The sequence below is a fragment of the Aythya ferina genome, assembly GCF_964211825.1.
Source record: "Aythya ferina genome assembly, chromosome: 7".
Lineage (NCBI taxonomy): Eukaryota > Metazoa > Chordata > Aves > Anseriformes > Anatidae > Aythya > Aythya ferina.
Window position 1 is genome coordinate 23,119,861 of NC_140302.1, and position 17,832 is coordinate 23,137,692.

The following is a 17,832-nucleotide window of genomic DNA, read 5'->3' on the forward strand; positions in this document are numbered from 1 at the left end:
ATGAAGGGATTGCACTTACCTCTTCCCCTGCTGTGCTGCTACATGACTCAGGTGGGGCTGAGAGGCTTGCATCCCTCCTGCTGTTTGCTCTGCTGTACCTGTGCCACTTGATTTGGACTTCCCATGATCTGTGTCTGCATTACATCAGCGTACCAGCTTCCCCCACACACTTGCCAAGCTTTAAGCTAAACCGAGGCTCATTTAGCATACCTTAACATCAGACTTTTAGTTGGAAGATGAAATGGTTACAAGAAGTAAATAAATTATAACATCCACTCTTAGATTAAACTGTAAATTTCATTCCACAGTGCTACAGCATCTCTTAGCTAGGTTCCCTTGGTACAATGAACACAAAAACTAAGACCCACAAGGGGCTGTGGTCTCCCTGCCTGATGTAACTTTCCCCTCTATACTGCAGTAAGTCACACAGCTCCAGACCCTTGTGCACAGCAGGCCGAGTGTGGCAGCAAGGGTCACAGCTCAAGTCCGTATCTTCTGTCCCTGACAGCCAGAGAAGCCACTCTCTCCCTTTCACTTCTCAGCTGCAGAAACACAAATTCCCAGGCAGTCCAGCTGCAGGGAGATCCAGGTGCCAGGTTGGTGAGTCCAAGCAGGAGGGAGCTGCTCACCGGCACGCTGCTCCACTCCACTTACATCCGCTCCACCTACAGCGTGGTGGTTTCAGTGTTCGTGATGCCAGCATCCTTTGCCATCGCAGAGAAAATGCCCTGCTTCTGAAGGAGCTCCTCAGGGCTGTCGTATTCCACAATCCTCCCTGCGTTCATCACCATCACCCTGGCAGCAGGGAACAAGAACACCTGAGCTCCCACAATCCGAGCCAACAGTGCTGCTGGCACCAGAACTAGAACCCCACCAGCACACATTCCTCTTACAGCCCCATTAGGTGGTTCACCTCTCAGGACAGAGGTGAGGGCTCTCAACCCTGTGCTAGGGGATGAAATGCATATGGTGTCAACAACCCCACTACGACCTGTTGCTGTAAAGGGTCCCAGAAATGTTACTCCCCACTAATGCATGGCCCTCCTTCCCATTCTCTGTCCTGCTTTCCTGGAAGCTCTGTATATTGCTGTCCTGGGCATTGCAACCACCCCATCTTCTCTAACTACAACCTTGTGTCTGTCACTGGCATCTCCCTCCCCTTCCTAGGAGCCCCAGTCCCCGTATCCCATGCTACCTGTTGCTGTCCATGATGGTGTGGAGGCGGTGGGCGATGGTAAGGACAGTGCAGTCAGCAAACGCACTCCGGATCGTTGTCTGGATTAAGTGATCCGTCTCCAGATCTACAGCTGCTGTTGCCTCGTCCAAGATGAGGATCTTGGCTTTGCGGAGAAGGGCCCGGGCCAGGCACACGAGCTGCCTCTGCCCAACGCTGGATGAGGTGGGGAATGTGAGTTACCAGGCAAACAAGTGGTGCTGAGGACCAGCAGGGCATCTGCGAGCCCACTCGCACACGCCACCCTGACCCCACCACCAGCCGGGGCATGCCTCAGCTCCTCTGCTCACCTCAGGTTCTCCCCTCCCTCGCTCACAAGGTGTTGCAGCCTCTCGGGAAGGTCTTGCACGTATGTCTTCAGGTGAGCCAGCTCGAGGGCCTTCCAGACTTCTTCATCAGTGTACTGGTCAAAGGGGTCCAAGTTCATCCGCAGGGTGCCGGTAAAGAGCACAGGGTCCTGCCAGGGACAGCACAGCGTGTTCACGTCTGCCATGGCCCTTCAGCAGAGGTGATGGCTCCAGGACTGCCCACCCCAAGTTGGCCACAGGCTGCTCGCCCTGCTGCCTGCTCCTGGCAGGGGTGGAGGCGAGGGGATGCCCACAGGTCCTGGGCTCTCTGCAGCACCCAGGGATGGGCTGCCCAGGGCACAGAGCCTGGGGAGGCCTCGCAGCAGTGGGATGCAGCTCACCTGGGGGATGATTGTGAGGTTCTGGCGCAGGTCGTGGAGGCCGATCGTCGCGATATCCACCCCGTCGATGACGATCTTCCCTCCCGCAGCCTCCAGCACCCGGAAGAGGCAGTTGGTGAGGGAGGACTTGCCAGCCCCAGTGCGGCCCACAACCCCAACCTGTGGAAGCAAATATTTAGACCCGCTGGCAGGGTTGAGGAAAACAGGGCAGGTGCTCTTCTCTTGGTGTGGTGGGCCTCCCTGCCCCTGCTCCACAGCACATTCCCCCTTCCCCCTCCACTCCTATGGGAAGGTGTGTGGAGCTGGCTCTACCGTGCAGCCCTCCAGCCCCACATCCAGTTAGGACAGGGTCTGTCTCCCCATGTCTTGGTCCTCTGTGCCATCCCCACAGGCAGCTTTGCTGGCTTGTCTGCACCACGGACTACCAGAGGGCCTGTGCTGGCTGCAGCCATGAACCTTGCTCCCCCAGCAGTGGGGCTTATGCAGGCTGAAGCCACAGAGTGTCAGCACACCCAGTAAGCATCTGCAACCACCACCTCCCAGACTATCTCCTCTGGTCCCTTCCCTGCAGCTCTGGAGTCCCCAGGAGCCACATCGACATCACCATCCCTCCCCAGTCCACAGACTGGAACAAAGAGAGCAGAACCAACAGCATCACTAGGGAAAGAAAGGGTGCACTGCAGGCAGAGAGGTCCTCACCTTCTCGGTACTCCCAATATTGCAGGTGATCCCTTGAAGAACCAGCTCCAGTTCAGGTCGGTAACGAACTTTGTAGTCAATGAACTGGATCTCGCCCTTGCTGGGCCAGCCTTGGGGAGGACGTTTTTCTGTCACCCACGCAGCCTGGGGGCACAGGAGTGTTAGGGGGCTGCACCCTGCAGTCCTGGCTTGCACCGAGCTGTGTAGCCGGTGTTTGCCCACACCCTGGTCTCCTCACCTCTCTCTTCACCTTCGTGTACTCATGTACCCGTTCCACAGCCACAATGTTCGTCTCCAGCTCTGAAGACATCCGCACCAGCCAGTTCAGTGTCTGGGTCACCTGCATGGCAGCGCCAGATGACACAGAGCTTAGCAGTACTCAAGAACAACCACCTCCCACTGACAGCTGAGAGCTCACGGACACAGCCTAGGCACAAGCATCCCTGGCAGCCCGTAACTTTCCTCTCACCAGCCACAGCCCCCTTTCCCCAGCCCTTCAAAAGCTTTGCTGCAGTGTCTCTGATCCACAGAGAATGTGCTCCTGACCACAGCAGCTAGCATATCCCTCACACTGGGATGTGTGCTCTCCTGGCTTCAAAACAGTTCCCAGGGATTGCCCTCCCCAGCAGGGAGACCCCAGCTAATCCCCTCCCCACATGTCAGAGCTGGATGCAGCCAGCCCAGAGCCATCAGGGTGCTGCTCCCAGAAATGGAACAGAAAAAGCCTTCATTGACTCACATTGAGGGCGGAGGAGATAGAGAGACCCACAATGCCCCCATCCAAAGTGCCCTTTGAAATCACAGCTAGAAGTGCAGAGAAGAAGACCACCAGGCTCCCAACGAACTCCAGACGGATGGCCAGCCACCTGCACAGGGAGAACACAGCCCCAGCATGGGGCCCACCAGTGAGACCAGCATCCCACCAGCAGCCCTGAGCTCAGCACCATACGTGTGGTACCTGCCCCTACACAGCATGTTGTTTGTGGCTAATTCTGCAAGCTCTTCCACCACATCTGGCAGTCCCTGTGTCTCACATGTAACTTCCAGTGTTGGTAATGCCATATCAGAGGAACCCCAGCTACACAAACCTCACACACCCAGAACATCTACCCAGACACATACCAGCAGCAGGCAGTGCCCCCATCACACCCTCACCTGGCCTGAAGCACCAGCCTCTTCCCAGAACCCAGCAAGAGCATTGCAGTCCTCAACAGCACAGACCAACCTGTTCAGGCTCTTGATACTTTATAGGGATCATACTCTACATTTCACAGTCACCCTAAAAGGTGTCCTTCCCACATACAGTGACCCTATCCCAAGCTCCCCCAGTGCAGACTCTCAGAGCATGTCCTGAGATAAAGAGGGAGGACTTCAGCATCCCAGGAACCTATCTCAGGACCTGAGGCCCCTGGATGCAGAGTGCTGTGGCAGAAGGAGCAAACTCACCTATTTGAGACAATCCAGGAGTACACACTTTTCTGATTGATGTCCATTGTGCTCTCATTCTGCTTTAGGAACCGCTCCTGGTGTCCATAGGCCCGGATGACAGAAAGGCCTGACACTGTCTCACCAAAGTGGGAGTAGATGGGAGACCTGGTGACAGAGTCCAGACGCCGCAGCTGGCGTGACGTGGAGATGTAGAAGCGCTGAAATGAGAGACACAGCTCAGTTATCCACACAAACCCTGGCAGCAACAAGGGTACTGCTCCGAGCAGGGCAGAAGCTTCTCTTAGGTACCAGTTACTCACCAGCACAAAATAGTAGAAGATGCCCAAGGGAACGACAATGATAGTGAAGAATGGGGTGGCCAAGGAGATCATGAGCAATGTGCTAATGATAGCCATGAAACAGGAGAGCCAGCTGCGGAAGGACATGGGAATGGTCTCATCTACTGTGAAGATGTCCTAGAGTGTAAAAAGAAGCAGGGAGAAGCAGTCAGCGACCCCAGAGAGAGGAAGGAACCCAAAGACTTCACACATATACGGTTCATGAGGAACACACGTATTTGTTCATCAGAAACAAAAAGCAACAGGGCTGGCTCCAGGTCCACGTAGGTGTACCCAGGTCTCCAGCTGGCTATCATCCCTCTTCTAGCTGGGTATCCAGCTAGAACACTCTTCAGTTTTTCTACATCCCTCTTGACCAGGTGGCCCCAAAACAGGACATAGTATCCAGCCATAGCCTCCCTTGCACCGAACAGAAAAGAAAATAATTTATTGGGATCCACTGTCCACTCTCCTGCTATTAAATATATCCCAGGAGGTGGTTTACCTCATAGGCAACCGTGCATCCACCATACCCTTCTACTCCCTTCCAGGCCCTGATCTGGGCACATTTGTGCAGTGCTGAACTTCAACAGGGATGTGCCACCACCCAATGCTCTTCAGACCGGCCAGAACAAACACCTTCTGGGGATTGTTCTCTTACCTTGGCAAATCTATTCACAATGCGGCCAGTGGGGGTCGTGTCAAAAAAGCTCATGGGCACACGCAGGATGTTGCTGAGCAGTCGCTGATGCATAATGCGGGAGGCCCGCACGGCGCCGTGAGCAGACAGCATAGTTGCAAAGAGCAGGAAGATAGCTGTAAGGAGAGCACGGGGTGGTCAGCACCGGCTTGAGTGTGACGCTGGCCCCATGTCAGTCCCTCTGGCTCACGGGGCACACCAAGAAGAGAGGAGGCATCAAGATGCTCTGCAGTGACCCTCTGTGCCAATCCTGCACCTCATCTTGGGAAGCCCCAGTAACTGTGTCCCACCACAGGGGGAGAACATTAACCCTTTGGGAAGGCTGTGGGCACTGGCAACATCTCCAAACTGGTTAAGGACTGCGATCCTCAACATAAGAGGGCAACACAGTCTTCTTGGGTCAGTTTGCTCTGACTTCATGCTCGTATCTGTACCCAGTCCAGGCAGGAGCAGGAGGGAAGGCACCAGCAGGCAGCTGGACACTGCTGGCTGCAGGCCTTATCCCTGCTGGGCCACATCACTGAGGTGAGCAGATCCTGTGTCCCCACACTCACCTTGCGACACCCCCAGTGCCCCGAAGACCCCGATCCTCAGGTCTCGCTGCTGCACGGGGTAGGTCTGGTTCTGGTAGCGCTCCGCATCGTCAGTCCAGGCGCTGAGCCACAGGTTGGTCCCCACGTAGGCCACGTACTGTGCAACATAGCCCATGGCAACCCAGAACGAATACCCCCAGCCAACAGCACGCAGGTACCGCAGGTACATGGAGAATTTCACCTGTGGACCAGTTCAGACATCACTACTGCGTAGCAAACACCAGCCAGGAACAGCCAACACAGCCTCTGTTCTCCTTTCCCACCGCCCATGGTGCTGCTCACACACCTCCTCCTTCCCCACCACCCTGCACTAGCAGCCTGTCCCCCAGCCAGGGCCACCTTGGCCACCAGCTCCAGGCAGCACTGTCCCCTTCGGTGCCACTTGGCTGCAATGGGGCCACAGAAAGCTGGAGCTGGTTTCTCTGGGCCACAGCCAAGGTCTTGCAGGACTGAGCCAGGGCATTATACTGTCCCTCCTACCCCCTTGCCATCCTCCTCACCTTGCCAGTTTCCACAGCTTCCTTCTCGATCAGCTGCTGGCCCTTCACTTTCTTAGGGGGCTCCTCCTGGGACTTCTTCCAGGAACTGGTGCTCTTTGTACTGAGGCTGCAGGGAGGTGATGGGCACCGTTAGCCACAGGGTGCTGCATGGCTCCTACTCCCCTGGGGGTCCACCCCTGTGCTGCGCTGGGACACCAGCCTTGGAGCCCCCTTGGATAAGTGTCCTGACGTGCACAGCTTTGAATGAGCTTTGTGGAAGCCCTAGGCATTTGCAGCCGTGAAATCAGAGCCCTTGGCCCCAAAAACAGAACCAGCCCAGCAGAAGGAGTTTCAGAGAAGACCACAGGGTGAGGCTGTGGCACAACGATGCAAGTAAAGGCAAGATCAGATGCTCTTTACCCAGCCTAGCTGCTGGTGGCAGAAGCTGACAGGAAGGCTCCCAGTCCCTTCTCTGCAGGAATCCCCCCAGTGAAGCCCACAGCCCCTTTGGTCTCCTAAAGAGCAATGCAGGAGCCAGGGGAGAGCGCTGAGAGCTCTGGCTGAGTCCCCACCTGCGAACGAACTCTCTCCGATGGACACTGGCCTCTCGCTTCAGCGTCGCAGACACCACATCATCGGGACCCTCCTCCACACAAGGCTCAAGAGTTTCATCTCTCTGCTCTTCAGCCTCCTCTAAAGCAACAGCTACAGACACAGGGGTGAAGAAAGGCAGGGTCAGGCACTGAGGAGAAGATCCCATGCACCAGAGCATACACTCATCTCCACCCCCTGTTCCAGGCTCAGGCTGCATCCTCCAGCCACACATCACTCCTCTTCCAACCCTGCTGCAAGCCCACCACAGCAGGGGGAGGAAGAAATCCACTGTGGGGGGAGAGCTGGCAGGGAAAGCAGGGCTAAAGGCCTGCACAGAGGCAGTTCCTGGTGCTGCCTTCTGCCTCAGAGATTTGTGCTAGTTTAGGAGGTGCGGGACCCAGTAGGCCACATCACTCCAGTTTAGGAGCACTTCTCTGAGCTGAGAGATGGATCCTGTGGGGACAAAATGGGAATAGCCAGGCTTCAGCTGGACAACTGCATTATCAGTGTTTACCCAGGGCTGAGCCTGGGCAGGGCAAGCATCTACCTGACCTGGTGTCATTCCTTTCCGTAGGACTGGGGGAGCTGACAAAGATGAAATATTATCCAACACCACGCTCAAAAGAAACTAAAGGATCTTTCTCACCCCAGCATTGTTAAAGTGCATAGCTTGTTGCCTCATAAGACTATGGGAGCCATACACATAAAAGACCTGAAAAGGCAGTAAAGCGTTAGACATCCGTTGGTGGCTGTTCACAGTAATACCTGGACGCAAATCTTTGGCAGAAAGCCCTTGAGCTGCTGGTTGTGGGCAGCTGGGAAGGACACACAGCAGCCACAGCTGGGGCCTGGACTGGACAGAGTCAGGCCAGAGTAATGAACAGGGTCATGGGGCTTTCACAGTCTCAAGACACACACACAGCCCCTTCACCTGCCCAGTAGAGTTTCCAGTACCTGTGGTATTTTGCTCTGCAGCCTCCTCCTGGTTGCCGTAGGAGTTCAGGAACTGGGCAAAGGCCCCCCTGTTTGCAAGCAGGGTGCTGTAGGAGCCGTGTTCAGACACTGCTCCTGCCACCAGCACCACGATGTTATCAACCTGGGGCAGGAAACTGATACCGTGTGTCACCAAGATCCGTGTCTGCAATAAAGCGGCACTGCAGTTGGAGGGTAGTGAGCATCAGAACACCCCCTGCCCCCCAGCCTGCACCCTGCAGGCTCTCTGTCCTCTAGTTGGGGACCTCTCCATTGATCACTACCTGCCCGTGAGGACACAGGGCACCCCTCGCTTCTCCACACCCCTCTGGGGATCCACAAGGATTCTCCCACCTACTGGAAAGCTGGGGGATCCCTTCTCTGTCCCAAGCAAGCAACCCCAGCCTTCCCTGGACGGCCAACACAGTGCCAGGGTCATTTCTACCTGTCCTAGTCCCAGGAAGAAGGACACGAGTGCTCACCTTCTTCTGCAGCAGTCCTTTTGGCCCCAGCACGTTCTCGAAAAGGTATTTGCCCACATGTGCATCCACGGCAGAGAGGGGGTCATCCAGGACGTAGATGTCGGCATTGCTGTACACTGCCCGGGCCAGGCTGACCCTCTGTTTCTGTCCCCCACTCAGGTTAATGCCCTGAAAGGGAAGGGACCTCTGTGAGCCCTGGGTTGGCACAGGGCAATGGCTCTTTCTCCTGCTGCATGTGTTTGCCCCACAGTTGTTCACCCCCACCTCTCCACACAGTGCCCATGGCTGGTACCTTCTCTCCAATCTCCGTCTGGTCCCCTGCAGGCAGCAGCTCCAGGTCTGGGAGGAGGGCACAGGCCTTGATGACCTGCTGATACCTAGCTTCATCCAGCTCTGACCCAAAAAGGATGTTGTCTTTCAGCGTGGCATTCTGGATCCAGGCCTGCTGGGGGACGTAGGCCAGAGAGCCCTGGCAGAGAGACACAAGAAGAGGTTCATCACCAGGACACCAGCCTGAACACGGCCCCCTCCCACAGCTGGTCCTTGTCCTGGAGCCCCTCTGGTACCAGTCTGGTCCCTGACCTGGGAGGCTGCACGGTCACCCAGTGCCTGCCTCGCTGCCCCCTGCGAGCCCCGCAGCCCTCTCACCTGGATATTGATGTGTCCCTTGATATTCTCCATCTCCCCCAGCATGGCTGACACCAGGGAAGACTTGCCCGAGCCCACAGCACCCACCACAGCCACCAGGCTCCCAGGTTTGATGTCCAGAGTGACACTGCAAGACAAGAGTGTAGAGTAAGCAGCACTACCAGGTCACCCTGGCACAGGACCAACACAGAGCAGAGGAGCACCTCTGAGGGGTGCACCTCTAGCAGCATTGTGAAGAGGTGACTGCTGCCCCCAGCTAACATTTTCCAAGGAGAAAGACCCTCTCCCCACCCCTCTGGCCCCACACGACACAGAGCACTTACTCTCTTATCGTAGCATTCCCATCCTGCTCCCAGGAAAATGTGGCGTCCGAGAAACGCACAGCGCTGCCTGCCAACACAAAGACACCTCAGGGCTGAGGAAGCCCTGGACTGCCTTGTCCCTGATCCCAACCCACACGTCCCCAAACCCAGCCTGCACAGCCCCCAAACCCTTCTGCACAGCCCTTCACCTGGTTCCGTCTAGTTCCCACCTCCCTAGCTCCATCTCCAAAGTAGCTCAGCCCCTACTGCCTCACGGCCCCACTGCTCAGTGGGCAGGGTTGGGCCAGCCCATGACCCACAGGGACTAACACGGAGATTTGCCTACCTGAAATGGGGTCGTGATGAATAGCTGAGGTGTCCATCTCTTCTCCACCCAGGTACCGCTCCAGCCTCGCCGTCGAGACATTGGTCTGTCACGGTAGAAAGAGGACGGCATGGCTTGGTAGGCTGCCAGGAGCCCCGTAAGCAGAGCACCACATACACACAGCGCTCACCCAAGCAGCAGCCCCCACCTCTCAGCCCCAAGCCTGTGTCACACACGAGTCTTTTCCCACCCTATTGCCAGCAGAATCCTGTGCACATATCCCTGGGTGTCCAGGGCCCAGGTCCATCACACATCCAAGCCCCGTGTGCTGGTTTGGATAGAGGTACCACGAGACCCTCCTGCACTGCATGGGCACTGACCTGCACCAGGGAAGAGAGGACCAAGGGCAGCATGGACATGGGGAAGCGCAGCACATTGAAAAGGGAGATGGCAGTAAAGGCCTTCTGTGCATCCAGGACGTTATTCTGATCCACCAGTACGTAGACAGCAAAGCTCGCCAAGGACACCTGGGACAGGTAGCAGCAGAGAAAGCCACCATCAGTGTGGTTGGGTGCCCCTTTGCTCCCCCTCACTGCACTTCAGCCGAGGTTCCCCATCTCTCCCACCCCCTCGAACACAGCCCAGGCCCAGCTCCCAGGGTGGTACAGCTCTCCCCAGGCCCTTCGGCACTCACCAGGAAGGGAGCACATGTGAACACGAAGATAGAGATCGACTGCAGGTAGGTGAAGTTCAGCAGGTCCTTCAGCTCACGTGCCCGGATCTCGTTGATTCGCTTCTCAAAGGAGGGCTCCCAGGCAAAAAGCTTCAGAATCTGTGGGGCAACCAGGGTGAGCAGGTGCTGGCCTCACGGCAATGCCCACCCTCACACCCAGCTCACTGGCAGCCAGCACCTTGCTCAGAAGCCTGCTTGCCCACCACATTCCCCCGGCTCAGAGCACTTTCCCACAGCATTCCCATTCCCCATCCTTGGTTCACAGGTCACTGTGAGCCTCTGCCACCACAGCAGCACGCTCACCACTGTGGCTGTCCAGGAAATCCCTGGGACACCCTTTCTGTAATGAAAGTCTTGTTCCAGGTACCCAGGGCTTCTCCCCAGCCAGCCTTTCACAAGAAAATTTAGAGACTGAGACTTGGCCACCCCAGAGACCCCAGGCCAGACAGTAACTCTGATGCTGTAGGGTTATTGGGGTGCACTGCCTCTGGTACAGTGCACCAAGGAGAGGGGTGCAGCTCCACTGCTCACCTTGATTCCATTGAGGACTTCACCCATTATTTTCATGCGCTCATCTTTGTTCTTCATGTTCCTCACCTACAAAGAGAAGAGCCACGGGTTGTGTCAGCATCTAAACCAGGCAGAGCTCACCCTTGGAAATACACCTGTACTGCCCCAGGGAACAGAAGGGGGGGGGCTCCAGATCCCAGAGAAGCCATGAAGCTGGATGTTGGCTCCCTGGGGCTCTGGACATTCTGGTAAAAAAAAACACCCTGTTATGATGCATAATCTAGAGCTTTATGTTATGGTTGGTAATATCTTGCTTTCAGTCCTCAAGGCTGCACTCAGACCTGTTCAAGTTCAGATTGATCTCACCTGCCTCCTGCTTATCTCAGGTGCTCATCTCCCCCTGGCTTAAGCTACAGCCCCCCCAGCCCAAGTCAAACTTCCTAGCCTGGGAAAGATCTGCAGCATAACAAGGCAGGCAAAGGAATTGTGGAAAATTAGTGGGGAGAACGAGAGAAGGCCTCTGGAGTGGGAGGACAGGGAGAATATTGCCCCCACCACTGACCTGAATGGCTTTGGCTTTAGCAACCAGGAACCCATTGATGGGGATGAGCAGCACCATGACTGCAATGCCAGCCAGGACAGAGGGGCCCAGCTCTCCCCAGAGGAAGACAATGGACAGGATAATTTGCAGGGGGGATGACCACAGCTGGTGGATGAAGTTGGCCATGTCCATGAACCTCTGGGCATCAGCAGACATCAGATTCACAGTCTCTCCCACCGTGGACTCCTTGCGGGTGGCGCTGGACATGGTGAGTGCCTGGAAAGAGAAAAAAACAGTCACTGCAGGGCTCTGGGAGCAGCTTGGCAGCCAGCAGAATGACACGAAGCAGGGCACTAGCAGGCCAGGCTGAAACTGCTCCTGGTGCTTCTCTGCTGGTCAGGGGTGCTCTCGTCACAGCGTGCACATAGGGAGCCAGCGACACGCTGGGAGCAAAGCAACACATCCAAGGACAGGAATACCAGGGGCAGCTGCCCTAGGTGTTGCACTGCTCTGAAGAGAAACCTCTCCTTGGTCCCTGGTAGCCATCAAAGCAGTTTACCCCAAGGTGCTTGGGCAGGCAACAGATGCCAGATTCCCCAGCCCAGCTGGGAGAAAGCTAACTGGGTGGTGATGGGACCATACCAACCTTCTTGTAGATGGCAGCGATGAGACTGGCACGCACGTTTGTGCCTAGATGGAAGCACAAGTGGAAGTACTGCTGCAGGCAGAGGGACTGGATCAGTGCCGTCAGGAAGAGCAATATGGAATACAGGTAGCCTTGCCAGGCAAATGCCTCCTCATCCGACACAAAGGCGATCAGCAGCCTGGAGGGCAGAGAGGGCCATGAGACACCCACCCTCCTGAGACAGCCCCAGGCAGGATGCTCCAGACCAACAGAGGGAGAGCAGCCTCACAAGGGTAGTGACAGAGACCCTGCCCCACACAGCTGGCTGGACACACAGCAAGCTGGGCCCCCCGCCTTAGGGAGACTATTTTGAAGGATGTCGGGAGCAAGACCTCATTCTCAGCAGCTGGCAGCCAGCTCAGATCTGCTCGGTTCTTCATTAAACTGTAACCCAAGACCTTCTCTTATCTTTTTCGAGGGCACAGAAAGTCACTAGGGTGTGGGACTGGGAGAGGTGTGTGTATTGTGGTGGTGGGGTTGGAGCTGTGCACAGAAGAATGTGGTGGGGCTGGGTGCGAGGTCAGGAGAGTGCATGGACAGGGAGAGAGGAATGACTCACTTCAGCAGCTGGGGGCTGACAAACACAAGTCCATCGTGCACCAGTTTGAAACCCACTGAGAGCAGGAGGTTCTTCCAGAAGGTTTTACCAAGAGCTTTCATCAACCAACCCCTGGGGTAATCTTTGTGAGGGTCTTTGGCCCCCTTCTTCTTCTTCTTTGGCTGCTTCTCCTCCTAGAGGGAAGACGACACAGAAGTAATTGGGTGGGTTGTGTGGCTTCTTGCAGCTGGAAGGATGCTTCCAGGACAGCTCCACAGCCCCCAGACCAGGTTATCCTGAATGAAGGAGCTGCTCGTACTGCAGACCTGAGGGTGGTTCCTGCCCTTCTGTAGGGCAGGAGGATGGAGACTTTCCTGTTCTCTCAAAAGTAAGGGGATCTCCTGAGGACTGGAAAGACTGTGTCATGGGTCACCCCATCCTTGCCAAAGACCCCACAGAATCAAAGTAGGGAAAACCCAGCACTGGGGCTACAGGGAGCTGACATTATTCCCACAGGTGAGGGAAGGGACTTACCATCACCAAGATGTCTTGGCTCTGGGCCTTGCTCATACTATTCCCATGGTCTGGGTCACTTTCCCGCTGTCTTTTTTTGCGTTTCCGTATCTCCAGTTCTGCTTGGGCCTTCCTCACTGCAGTCTTCATGTTCTTCTCAAAAGCACTGTAAATAGCCTGTATCTTGTCTTTATCTTTCAAGTCCCAGACATCCTCAATCTCTAAGGGCTTGCGATAGCCCTTGTAAACCATCCTGTGGGGCAGAGAAATCTCCCCTTAGCAAGTCTCCAGCACTACATCAGCGTGAGAGTCCGTGCTGCAAATTGAGAGCTTTCACACCCAGCCTGGCCCTGACAGAGGGAAGAATGCCAGCTCCCTGCTTCGTGTTCACACAGCCTGGTATGGCTGCAGCTTCTCCTCCTGCTCCCAAGCAGCTGGGCAACTTCTGTGCCACGTCCCAGCTGTGGCAGATTGCTGCTCCCTGAAAGCTGGGCCCCATGCACCAGGTACCAGTGCACAACAAGGCAGGAGGGGGCTGAGCTCAGGCTGCACAGACAGCATTGAAAATGACGTCTCTCTCTGCGCTGGCCCAGCCCTAAAGCACTGCTGCTTTTCACCAGCCCAGACCTCCCGTGGAGCCCTGCTCACCTGCTGTACCACTCGAAGGTGATGGAGCTCAGGAAGGAGGCTGTCACCTCTGGATTCTAGGGTACAAAGCAAAGAGAAGTGGGTACTGAGGCATCACGAGTGCTGAGAAGATGGTGTTGACAAGAATTGCCTTGGCACCCCAACCCTTAAGAAACCCCAGAGGTTTCAAACAGTGCCAGCTCCAGCCCCAGGAACCCCTCCTCACAGCCAGAAGTGCCTCCTCCTTGGGGACACATGCAGGTGCCCCAGGCTGCAGGCTCCAGATCTCCTTGTGCCCCTTGCTGACATCCCCCAGTCTCACACAGGCATCTCTGCAGCCTGAGGCAGCCCACCCTGCCCTGCACAAAGCCAGCCGGGATGTGCCACCCCGAGTCCCACACCCGCTCCTGCCTGCACCTCATACCTTCTTTGTCATTTCCTTTGCTTCTGGGGCAATGTCTGAGAAGCCTGAGAGAAGGAAGAGCAGCAGCTGGAGCCCATAGGAGATGAAGAAAAGGACAAACCGCGGCACATCGGAGATTGAGTCCTGCAAGAGTGCAGAGTCCAGGGTGAATCCTGGGGCTTGCCTCAAGCCCACCAAGCCCTCAGTGGCAGAGCATCCCCAGGACAGTGAACAAGCCAGGCCCAACAGAACAGTTGCAGAACTTGCTCCGGTCCCTGGCTCAGCTTCCCTTCACCACCCCTCTTTCTTTCTCCCTGACCTCCTCCTGGAAGTCCAAAAGGGGATAAAATGGTCCCAGAGAGCTTATGCTTCCTCAAAGGGAGTGTGTGATTTTAAAGAGCAGTTCATCTTCAGGCCTCTTCCAGCCCCCCAAGGTACTTAGGGCAACTGGGACCCCAGTGATGCCACTGAGAGCTTGTCAGGGGGTGAAGTCTGCAGGGACTTCCTTTGGGGACAAAACCAGACTGTTGGGAAGCACCCAGCTTCCTGCCAAACCCGACCTGCAGTGCTCTCCGGACGAGGGACTGGAACCGTAATATCCCACAGAGCAGGGACAGAATCCAGAAGCAGAAAAGTATCCCCGAGTCCCTGCGCAGGCAGAACCGGCGTGTGTCATGGATCAGCAGGACCAGGAACTAGAAGGAAAATCGGTCTGAGCTTCAGGCAGGGCAGCAAGACTAGGTCTTCCCTTTAAACATGCCTTTGGGGCATGTGTCCCAGGACATGGTCTTCTGGGATTCACTATCCTGAAGACACTCAGCTCGCTGCCAGCCCTATAGGAGCTTTGGACTTAAATGCAAAGAGCAAAGGTTTATTTCAGAAAGATGTAAGATCAAATTCCTCATAGAAAAAAAAAAAAAAAAAAAAAAAAAGGTCTGAAGGCACACGATACAGCAGGGCACTACTTCTCTTTTAAGAGAGTTTTAGATTTGCTGTGAGGAGTGAATATTGAACATCACTCTGTCTCCTGAATGTTGCCTCAAAGCCTAGAATTAAAGCCAGATCAAAGACCCAGGCAGGGCTGTATCTCTGGGCGGTCCCCTCGGATTAAAATCTCTCATAAACTTAGCATGTAAAACCAAATGAAACCAAACGACATGATAAAAGAGCAATTGTTAGCAAACCGGGGTGTTATGTCTGCTTATAAGTGTAGCTCCTAAGTTTTATGGCTTTAAGACTGCTACAACAGCTCATAACTTCTACGAGAGATCTGCTACTTCTGCACGTATTCTATCACAGCTAACAGCCTCTATGTCCTTAGTTTCCTAGAGGACACATCTCACAAATCGTTACTCATAAATCACATCTTTAATCACAGATTTTTAATCACAAAACTTTAATCACAAATCTTTACTCCCTAGGAATTCTGTGGCACTTCACAAGTCTTCCCACAAATGCAGCAGTTACACGCAGGAAACTGAGATATCAGAGCAGCATGCCATGGACTGATGCTCATACTGTGCTATCAGTCCCGTGAAACCCGTACTCCTCCCTCCTTGACCTACACTTCACCCTACTGCAGCTTCACCCCTCAGCCCGGCTGCTGAGACACGCAGCTGGGGCCCTTGCTGCTGCAGGGCACGAGGCTGGTTATAGATAGCACAGCTGATCCCAGACCCCTTGGGAGGTTGTGCCTGCTGGAGACGTGTTATAAAAAAAATAAATAAAAATCCAGTGTTTTGCATCCAGTTTCTGGGGCTGGCCCCCATCACTTACCTGAGGAGCAGTCAAGTCCTTTCTGATGTATCCCTGTGCTCAGCCTGGCTGCCACGTTGCCCATAGCTATGCCTAGTGCAGAGCTCTCACCGCCCCATCCTGCCCTGCCTGGGATCTTCCTTAAAGCAGAAAGGTCACTAAAGCCTCTGGCAGAAAGTTCAGCTATGGCCACAGACACTGTGGCCATATCCCAGTTTTTAGGAAGCAGAAGGGAGCACCACACAGCCAGACACCCACCCTCAGCCTATTCCCTTGGGCACTTCCCATACATATTGAGGGCTGCTCCCTACCCATCTCCCCAACTGTTTCCCTGCAGAGGCAGCTTCCCCCCATCCCTGTGCAATGGAAGCTTTCTGCTGCTCGTCCCTGCAGTCACATCCTGTCTTTCTGGTGACAACGTCCAGCTAGCGCTTACCCAGGTGACCATGTACAGGCTGGGGTTTGTGTACTGCACAGCTGGCGGGGAGTCCAGCCCCATGTCCTCCAGAAATGCCAGCACCAACTCTGCCACCGCCGTCAGCACCAGCAGCACAGTGAGCACCTGCGTGGAGAGGGCAGCGGTCGTGAGGGGAGGGCCAGCCCAGCAGGTGCACTGGGCACCACTGGGAGACAGTGCAATGGGACGAAAAGCACCGAGCCCCATAGAGCATTGCACCCCTCCAACCCATACCTGGCCAGGACAGTTTTCTAGGGCCATCCCACAGGAGCACTGCCATCGTTTTAAACTCAGAGCACAAGAACCCACAGGATCACAGGCCACAACACATACCTAAGCCCTTCCTGCACATCCCAGCCCTGTTATCTCCTCTGTCCCAGATACACTTCATCATGGTCTGCCCTTTGGGTACCCCCAGCCCATTGCTCCCTCTTTCCTACACTTTCCATCCATCCATTCTTCATCTTACTCCAACCCAGAGGCTTTCCACTCACCACCCCTTCACCCCAGGCTGCTCCAGCCTGCCCTCCGTGTCCCCCTCAGCCCCACTCCACCTGTTTGAAGATGTAGAGTTTGGTCAGAGATGATTTCCTCTCTTTGCCTCTGCACATGGGCAGGAGCTGCCATGGAGTGAAAACCCAGAGGAAGCCAAGGGGGATCCAGACCAGCACAGTCTTCTGGAAGCACTCCGGCAGGTCAGCATCTGGGCGAGTGAGGTACGAGGCATTCTGTTGGCAAGGACAGACAGCCAGGTCACTCGGGATCGCTTGACCCTCACCTGACTCACAGCACAAGAGCCAGAACTTCTAGGGCTCCTACCCACAGTTTCCATCCTTTCGCAGCCTCAGTCCTCCACACCCGCTCTCCCAATCTACTGCTCTTCCCTTCCACTGAGCATCCTTCCCCAACAGGCAATGGGGGCCCCGATGCAGCCACTCACCCAAAAGACAGAGCCGCAGAACTTCTCCAGGGCTGCTGACATGGCTTGGTTCAGGTGAGACAAGACAGCAGCTCCTTCTCCTCACTCTGCTCGGTTGTGAGAGTCCTGGGTGGATACGCGGGATAAAAGTCCCCACACACCCTCAGCTGGTGTTGGGATAAAATCCCTGATGGTACTCAGTTAATTATCAACTTGGGGTCATTGCACAATGCCACAGACCAACGCGCTGACCAAAAGGGCCTTGGAAAACCGCACAAGCCCTAGGGAAGGGAAAAGAGGAAGCCCCAAGAAAGAAAAGGAAGGGAAGCTGCTGTCACAGAGCCGCCGCAGGCTCTGCAGTGCAGCATTGCACAACATGGTCACTGCTCTGAAACCACAGCCTTCGCCGGTGTACACAGACAGGCTTGTGCACAACCACAACACTGCCTTGCTGCAACAAATCTTTCCTTCCAGAACAAGGCTGCTGAATGCTGCCAGAAAGTCAAGCAAAGACTGGTGCCTCAGGAGCATTTCCTCACAGCCCCCACCAGCAGGGATGCCCAGGACACCAGCAGCGCCCAGCCCTGCCAACCTGCCGAGTGCGGCAGCTGAGCTGCCCTCATGCTGCAGTGGCCTTTGTGAGCCCCCAGGGTCCAGGTTCCTTTTGCC

General features: G+C 55.5%; 1 protein-coding gene across 1 annotated transcript; it reads right to left on the reverse strand.

Annotated features, from left to right (window-relative positions):
- Window positions 1-200: 200 nt before the first annotated feature.
- Window positions 201-17,332, reverse strand: ABCC2 (ATP binding cassette subfamily C member 2). Its single transcript, XM_084525828.1, has 32 exons — window positions 17,185-17,332; window positions 16,799-16,972; window positions 16,224-16,349; window positions 14,593-14,727; window positions 14,054-14,176; window positions 13,651-13,706; window positions 13,024-13,255; window positions 12,511-12,683; window positions 11,913-12,090; window positions 11,288-11,542; window positions 10,747-10,812; window positions 10,177-10,314; window positions 9,863-10,009; window positions 9,504-9,588; window positions 9,179-9,245; window positions 8,856-8,982; window positions 8,500-8,676; window positions 8,208-8,375; window positions 7,708-7,891; window positions 6,732-6,864; window positions 6,181-6,286; window positions 5,642-5,861; window positions 5,049-5,203; window positions 4,370-4,525; window positions 4,068-4,267; window positions 3,361-3,487; window positions 2,860-2,961; window positions 2,622-2,765; window positions 1,923-2,081; window positions 1,525-1,691; window positions 1,196-1,390; window positions 201-795 (listed from the first exon to the last, which is right to left on the reverse strand). The coding sequence occupies exons 1-32, from the start codon at window positions 17,224-17,226 to the stop codon at window positions 666-668; spliced, it is 4,647 nt and encodes a 1,548-aa protein (XP_084381954.1). The 5' UTR covers window positions 17,227-17,332; the 3' UTR covers window positions 201-665.
- Between the last annotated feature and the right edge of the window lie 500 nt (window positions 17,333-17,832).

Coding starts and splice junctions, on each gene's coding strand:
- ABCC2 (XM_084525828.1), bottom strand. CDS start 17,226: ATGTCAGCAGCCCTGGAGAAGTTCTGCGGCTCTGTCTTTTGG. Junction 13,707..14,053: donor CAAAGGAAATGACAAAGAAG/GTATGAGGTGCA, acceptor TTTGTACCCTAG/AATCCAGAGGTGACAGCCTC. Junction 796..1,195: donor ACCATCATGGACAGCAACAG/GTAGCATGGGAT, acceptor CCCTGCTGCCAG/GGTGATGGTGATGAACGCAG.